This window comes from Camponotus floridanus, unplaced genomic scaffold (genome assembly GCF_003227725.1).
Source record: "Camponotus floridanus strain SB8 unplaced genomic scaffold, Cflo_v7.5 scaffold1, whole genome shotgun sequence".
Lineage (NCBI taxonomy): Eukaryota > Metazoa > Arthropoda > Insecta > Hymenoptera > Formicidae > Camponotus > Camponotus floridanus.
The window spans coordinates 832,026-840,147 of NW_020229214.1; the positions used below are offsets into that span (position 1 = coordinate 832,026).

The 8,122-nt window shown below is 27.8% G+C and overlaps 2 protein-coding genes across 2 annotated transcripts in view; both read right to left on the bottom strand.

The window, feature by feature from the left end:
- The window catches only part of LOC105250449 (golgin subfamily A member 6-like protein 1), an 8,017-nt gene extending 6,341 nt beyond the window's left edge, over positions 1 to 1,676 (bottom strand). The window contains exons 1-3 of the mRNA XM_025408083.1: positions 1,242 to 1,676; positions 354 to 609; positions 1 to 103 (exon numbers count right to left, since the gene is read on the bottom strand). The exon at positions 1 to 103 is cut by the window's left edge and continues 79 nt beyond it. Of these exons, the coding sequence (XP_025263868.1) occupies positions 1 to 103; positions 354 to 601 (351 nt within the window). The 5' untranslated portion in view covers positions 602 to 609; positions 1,242 to 1,676. The remainder of the gene's footprint in view (positions 104 to 353; positions 610 to 1,241) is intronic.
- Positions 1,677 to 2,438: 762 nt separating this feature from the next.
- On the bottom strand, positions 2,439 to 7,262 carry LOC105250384 (60S ribosomal protein L4). Its single transcript, XM_011256438.3, has 8 exons — positions 7,132 to 7,262; positions 5,507 to 5,684; positions 5,186 to 5,431; positions 4,687 to 4,811; positions 4,092 to 4,190; positions 3,659 to 3,930; positions 3,266 to 3,425; positions 2,439 to 2,740 (listed from the first exon to the last, which is right to left on the bottom strand). Exons 1-8 carry the CDS (start codon positions 7,132 to 7,134, stop codon positions 2,519 to 2,521), a joined length of 1,305 nt encoding a protein of 434 aa, XP_011254740.1. The 5' UTR covers positions 7,135 to 7,262; the 3' UTR covers positions 2,439 to 2,518.
- Positions 7,263 to 8,122: the final 860 nt, after the last annotated feature.

An 8,122-nucleotide genomic window follows, 5' to 3' on the forward strand; every position in this document is an offset into this window, starting at 1 on the left:
TGTTTTATGAGTTTCTTCACAATAAATTTTTACTTTGATTTTCTTTAGCTCTTTTTCTTCAATAATTGTACTTCTTTGGTATTTAGATGATGATATTTTCAATCTAAGAATATTTCAAAAATATTACATGAATTTTCCAAGATATTTTTCATGAATAAATTAAGTGTTCATATCACAGTTAGTTATATTTTGTCTTAATATTATTATATTTTATATAAAAATTTTCATAATATATACTATTTATATTTATAAATTATAAGAAATTTATATTTTTTTATAGCGATTATTATATAAAATTTAATGTTTTGTGTCATTTAATACTTAATTTATAATTAAATAATTTTCTATATTACTCTTCAGGATATTTGTAATCAGTTCTTCTTTGTGGATTGTTACTTTCATTTTGTTGTAATTTTTGCTTGTGAACAATTTCTTGAGCCCGATTCCTTTCAAAATTTTGGATCATCTTTATTTTTCGTTCCTCATGCTCTCTTAGAATTCTTTGCTCTCTGTGCCATTGTTCCCTTCTTTTCATTCGTCTTTCTTCTTCATCTTTTTGTTTTTCTTCCAATGATGATTTTAACTTTTTATTAAAATACATTGTTATCACTGTAAAAAGAAAATTTTATAGTTACATGGCAATATATTTCTGTGCAGAAAATAAATTGAATTGATTAATAGAGTTTTTTATTTTTTATAGATACATTAGTGAACCTTTTTCTGCAATTGTCTTTCTTTTAAAATAAAAATAAGTAACTTTTTTAATATTATTTGGTTCTTTGCATATGTGTGTGTGTGTGTGTGTATATGATGTACATATGTATATGTAGTAAAATAATAACAAATAAAATTTGTAAACATATAATTAAAAAATATACTATATCTAAAAAATTATATTTATTTATATTATATTTATTTATATTAATTTTATTTCAATAATCTCTTTTCTTGCATAATAAATACCTTTTGTAAAAATAAAATACTGTATATGCTAATATAAATGCTACATGTTAAATAGAAGATGTTTACGAAAAAAAAAAAACGAACAGAAATTATGCAAGTCACGTGGATCCATGGATCCACGTGGCTCACAGTAAATACACGAGAATATAATTGCTTTTTTTCTCTTTTAATTCTTATATTAACTCTATTAATTCTTTCTTATTGAAGATTTTTGTTCAAATTGTTTAATTTTATATTTATTTGAGCGTTGCATCAAATTGAATGTTACTATTTCGTACCGTATATTCTATTTCACAATACACTTTCACAATACAGGTTTTGTGGAAAATAAATTATATAAATTATTTTATACTTTCTTTTATCATTTTTTAAATATATTTTTCAATTCTACTTGAATTGATTTGAACCAATGCTAACATAAAAAATGCTTTGAAACTATTTAAAACCTAAAACATGCCCACGCGAATGCTTTTTTACACATTGCTATTCTCCCTTTACTTTCTTCTTCTTTATTGTCCTTCTCCTCTATTGTCCTTTTCTTCAGAATACAACGTACCAAGTTCTCCTCCACTTTTTAATGCAATCACAACTGCATGCAGCGAATCATTTCCCGCTTTTCTGGGAAAGCAGGAGATGGATTGGCTGCTATTTGAGTCACGTGTTATTCCCTAAATATTCCTAATCGTGATACACAAGAGATTGACCAATCACAGTCAAGTATAAAGAGAATACTCGACTGTGATTGATCAATTTCTTAAGGGCCAGTATTCATAGTCCGATCTTATATTTAAGATCATCTTAAGTTCATCTTCAGATAATCTGTAGCCAATAAAATAATACATACAATATCTAAAGATGAACTTATGACGATCTTAAATATAAGAACGGACTATGAATATCGGCCAAGGTTTTAGGACTTAAATTACTATTGTAGATCGGGACTTAATAACGAGCCGTGTTACCTCCACTTTGCTTATCTATACACAGACCATTTTCTCTCATTGGACAGAGTATATTGATATGCATTACGTTATCTTCTATCAGACTTTTTATATATTTCTTAAATTATAGTAGATACATGATAAATATTTAGTTTTTCCTTTCAAAACATGTACATTAATTACTTTTTATTAGTAAATTTATGATTTGATTAGTCTTAAAACTCTTATTTATAAATTATTTCATATTACATTTAGAATAATACATACTTTGAATATGTATTATTAAAACTGGAATTTTATAAAGTTAACAAATGTGTTTTTGATTGTTACATATAATTCAGAATCATCAAATTATTCTTCATTCTAATCCAATTATTTTTATGAATTTTTTATTTAATAAAACGAGTGTTATTTAATACCAGTTATACAATTTACACATTATTTTGGATATTAAGTGGAAGAAATTGAATAATACATCAAACTTATTCTTGCATTAAAAAAAGGAAAACCGTTAAAAAAAAAAACACAATTATCGCATTTTTTCCGCCTTTTCTTTTATTCAGAGACAGAAATAAAAATTATGTATTAATAACAACCATATCAATGATTGTTGTTTACTTCTTAGCTGGCTTCTTGGGAGCAGCTAGTTTCTTGGTTTTTGTGGTATCTTTCTCTATTTTCTTTGCCGTAGTATCTTCCTCCACTTTTTTTGCCATAGTATCTTTTTCTATTTTCTTCACTCGAGGTTTCACCTGCTTGATCTTAGCAAGTTGTTGTTTCCTCCTCTTCTGAAGAACAATAGCCTTCAATGCCGGTGCATCCTTCGGTAATTTTATCTGTAATGAATGGAATCTAATAAATAAAAATTTCTAATACACATTTGCAATTTCTAATACACATTTGCAAAAATTTCTAATACACATTTGCAATTTCTAAATCACATTTTGCAGCAATTGATTTTTTCTGATAGTCTACAATAATTTTGCAAATAATAAATATAAAAATAATTTAACATTTTTTTAAATTAATAAATAATAAAATAAATTTATTATATCAAATAAATAATTATTATTTTATATCTTCTCCTAAAATAATAACTTAGATATTGAGTTTTATCGGTTTTTATATATTTATCAAATTTTTTTATTCTAATTAATTTAATTACTTTATAATCTTTTTGTAATGTGGAAATATTCTAACTTCGATATAATATATATTTTTAATACATATTTTTTAGATTCAAGATTATTATTATTCAAATAATATTACCTATGAGATTGTTCATATACATATAGAATTATTCGCCATTATTACACTAAAATATATATAAGAAACAAAAAAGATAGTAAAGATGTACTTACACCTCGTTTTTCAGCGAGAAGAACATCCCTCTCGTGTTGACGTTTCTGCGCGGTCAAAATAGCAGCACGTTTTAAAACGGCTGCATACGGATTAAGTCGTAACATAGCCCGTGTGTTGGTCAACGGGTTCAATTTCTTCACTCTGCGTACCACCTTCTTTCTATAATTATATTGAATAAATTGTATCAATCACCAATAATGAGATATGATCACAAAATTCATAATAATGCAGATCAGATTCGATCGTCACAGAATCAATATTCATTCAATGATACAAATCTGAATAATGTGATATGTTTCAAAATAACAGCTTTAATGCTGCCAGATTAAAAGGAAACAAAAATGCATTTTCCAATTTAATTATTATAATATATAATTTCTTTATATAATTACCTAGGAGCCCTCAGGACTTTCCGAATTTCCTCAGACTTCAAAAGTCTAGATAGATCGGTATTAGCCATTTTGGGGAATGGCAAATTATATCCTTTTTTGAGTTGCGACTCTTTACGCCAGGTTCCATAAAGAGAATCTAATAGTCCAAAAGCAGATTTTGTCCAAATAACAAAACGTCCAACATGACCACCCGGTGCCAATTTTAAAAGATTCATCTTATTGATATTCATCAGACTGATGCCGGGAATATTGCGGAATGCTTTACGGATGCCCTAAAAATCAGAGATTATTATAATTATGTTTTTCTTGATTTTTCATGATTTATATGAGATCTAATGATTAAATTTATAAATAAAATTTATTTTAATTTTGATACGATTGATGTATATAGGAAATTTAATTAAACAATATATTAAATCTTAAAAAAAATTACCTGATCTTGATTGTAAACAATCAAAGGTCCACGTCGATGAATGCGTCGGCGATTGCGCATTTTACCTTTGCCAGCACGGAAACGTTGAGACTTATAGACCTAATAAATAAATAATGAATAAAATATGTTACAAATTTAAAATTAAAAAAAAAGTTTATAACTTAATTTAAGAGAATTTAATTTAATTTTAATTGATTCTCAAGAAATTTCTCACAAGAATTCGATTCATTTACAAAATAAAATTGTTAATATATTTCAAAAAACGCATATTCCCTCTATCTTTTGCAAACCGTAGGTTGGCAGCAGTCGGGAGTAAAAAAAGCTCTTATATTATCATAAAAATTATTTCTATAGCATGTCTCATAGTATTAAAAATACATGATAATACAAAACAAAAGATATTGTTTGGTAATTCATACCCTTTTCAAGTACAATTTAACTAGAAAAGAACGCCTGAATACCATATTTTTCTAGCATCTGTTAGGAGCATCTGAACTAAACGCGCTTAGCAAAGATGCGGACATTTGTTGGTGCATATGAATGTAACATAAAGGAGATGATATAAAAAATTCCTATTAAAATTTGAAACTCAAACCTTTTGGATATCATTCCAAGCTTTGATACGTCTTAAAAAGATGACAGCCTGCTTAGTTTTCGTGTATTCTTGAATTTTATCAGAAACAACCAATGGAAATTCTGGGACTTCCTCAATCAAGTGTCCTGCATATTATTGTATAAATGTTATATTTATAATTTGTTCATCTCTATACAAAATATCAACAAATTCAATTAAATTAAATATGTATAAAAAAATAATTACAAATTAATAAAAAAAATAATAATACTAATAAATCTCTATCACTTAAAATCAGAGAAAATAACATTGAAACAAGAATATATTAAAAAATATAAATAATTATTAATATAATTATATTTTGCAAGTTATTATATTTATTATAAGAAAAATGTTTTATAATTTCTCACAATATTTCCCAATTATTGAAAAAAAGTGCAAAGTAAGTTTCAATAAATGTTTTTTAAATCTATGTTCCCATTTTTTCTTTCAAAAATGTTATCTTAGCAAAAGTACACACCTTTAGATTGCACAAGTGCAGGAACACCAGATGCAGCAATAGCAGAAACGAGGGCATAACGTTTTTGATTAACGTTGACGCGATGATGCCAGCGTCGCCATGGCTTGGTAGGGGCAAACATGCGTCCACCTCGGCACATGTTACCAAATGCACCCTGACCAGAACGATGAGTTCCACCACCACGTACACGAGGTATACGTGCCACAGCTCGTCCAGTGCCCCATGATTCAGCAGAGGTTTGATGGCCTAGGAGAGAGAAGAAAAGCTATATTTAATCTTACAAATACATATTATTAATTATCATTTTGTATGTATACTTACCAGCCTCTTTAGAGACACAGTATGGTTGCCTACTATTAGTAGAAATTAATTGGTGAACGACATTGACAATGTCTGGGCGAATCGGAGCTTTGAAAACAGATGGTAGAGAAATTACATCACCTGATGCTTCATTCTTGTCGGTATATACCGTAATAATCGGTCGTGCCGTTGATAACGACTGAAAAAAAGAGTTATGTTACATATAATAATGGAAATATATTAATTAATATATTAATTAGTATCATCACATTATAGAATATTGAATGATTCTAATAAATTCAGTTTCTAATGATAACAGATAATTTGAGTAAGATTTTGCTAATAAACTCTCTCACACAGAGCTTCTTTATTATCTCTAACAATTTATGAAATAAATAATAGAATCTTTAAAATAAAATAAAATAAACATAAAAATCATAAATAAACTTAAAATAAATGTTAGATGAGCTTTGTTCTCATATATTTTATAATTACATACAATTTAAAAAAGATACTTCAACAGAAAATTACTAGTTCTTTAGGAAATACTTTTATAATTATATAGTTTTATATTAAAAATTAAGAGTATTCCCTTCTCAACTAAATAATTTTTTTATAAAGCATATTTTTTTAGTATTGTATATTCAATTTTACAGATAAAATTATTACAGATATAAATTAGTATCATATTTTCAACAGTTAAAAGAGTAATTATTTTCTTTAATTCTTAAAAGAATTTTGTTTAGATACATTTTATATCAAATTTGAATATTTTAATAATGTGCATTGTAGGATGCAAAAAGATTTTTAATATTTTCTTACAAATTAATTCTTCACTTTTAATATATTATTTCCTGTAAACTAAAAAGAAATTTCTGTAAAAATAGACATTAATTTTTTTAGTTGTTTTATATTTTCTTTCAGGCTAAAGAAAGCCATTGACTTTCGACATTTTGAATAATACTTTCGAACTAATTATTTAAAATTATTTAAAATATTTAAAATTTAACATAATTTTTTATTATCTAACAACTCAAAGATTACATATATTTAAATATACTCGAAAGAATCAAGATCATCTACCTCGCATCATCATGCGACATATGTCAAAAATTATATCGCAAATAAAAAAATCGCGAAGATTATTTTTGCCTATAATTTGATTCACTTAAATTCATGTTTGATTTTAACATCGGAATTAAATCTTTTATTCTACCATTTGATGATTTATAGAATTAAATCTTTTATTCTACCATTTGATGATTTATAGATATCTTTCGTTTCTTGCATACACGGCATCAATATCGTGTAATGGCGGATTATACCGGATATGCTTTCTCGAGCCACGTGCTATCAGAAAGTGTCGCACATACACAAATATCTTCCACGAGGTCTTACACACGTTATCACATTAAAAACGAAACAAAATATCGTTAAAAGATAACAACAGTCAAAACAGCGGAATATATCTACTTGCATAAGATATTACATATGAATAGTATGGAAATTACATCGCGCTCGAGCACACGATAGGGTGCGATCTTTCAAGACAAAATAGTTTTCGCAAAAATACGCGGAATCTGGGGAAGAGGAGATCGCGGATTTTGATGTAAAGACATTCGCGCACGAGAAATTAAATTCCTTACCATCTTGATAGATCCTTCCTATAATTTTTCACGCATGAGACGTGAACTAACCCGACTGCGCTTTCACGTCTCGTCCGGTCGCGAACAGAAAGGACCAGCTAGAATGGAAGTAGATGCGACGTAAAAAGACAAACTTAAGGCTGCGTTTATATGATCGCGCTAGAAGCGGCGTTATGTCCCGGTGTCTCTTCAGCGAAACACTATTGGCTGTCGGATATAAAAATTTTCAAGACTTCAAAAATTAGCCAATTGAGAGGCAAATATTACATTTGTCGTACGACAAATTTTTTAAGCACATTGATTGGCTGGGGGAAAAATTTCCAACATTCAAACAATTATTATCTCGCAGCCAATCAATGTGCTTAAAAAATTTGTCGTACGACAAATGTAATATTAGCCTTAGATTTAGAGTCCTTAAATGTCCCAAATGTTGTATTTCTATTTATAAGAATTGTATTACTGCGATGTAGAATAAATTATTTTGTAATATAGAATAAGTAATTTTTATATTATTCAATTTTTTTTATTTTTTTATTTAAAAGTTGATAAAAAAAGAGTGCAATTATTGTAATTTTCTTATTTAAATACATATAAATTGTTCGTAACTTTTTGATTTCATTATTTTTTAAATTATTAAGCTTCCTTATAACAATAATAATTCTTAAAGATGCGGCCTCATTGACGCTAAAAAGTAGCGTCAACCATTGGTTGAACAATGAAGCAACTATACTTACCTCCTTGTTCAACCAATGGTTGACGCTACTTTTTAGCGTCAATGAGGCCGCACCTTAACAGTTGGCAGCCCTACGAGATAGGCTGTGCAGCACTGCGCGTATATAAAATAAATTTGAAATCGCTTCTAGCCTAACCATCTTCACGTGATCGACTTTATTTGAATTGCACGGCATCGCATCGAATTATGATGCGGCGCCGATTTGTTCGAACGTAATTCGGGACATCGCGATGCTGTATAAGCGTCGAATGAGCACGA

Excerpts from the sequence above, each read along its gene's own strand:
- LOC105250384 (XM_011256438.3), bottom strand. Across the intron at positions 5,432-5,506 it reads CTGTGTCTCTAAAGAGGCTG|GCCATCAAACCTCTGCTGAA; the intron begins GTAAGTATACAT and ends TCTCTCTCCTAG. Across the intron at positions 3,931-4,091 it reads TTGTTTACAATCAAGATCAG|GGCATCCGTAAAGCATTCCG; the intron begins GTAATTTTTTTT and ends TCTGATTTTTAG.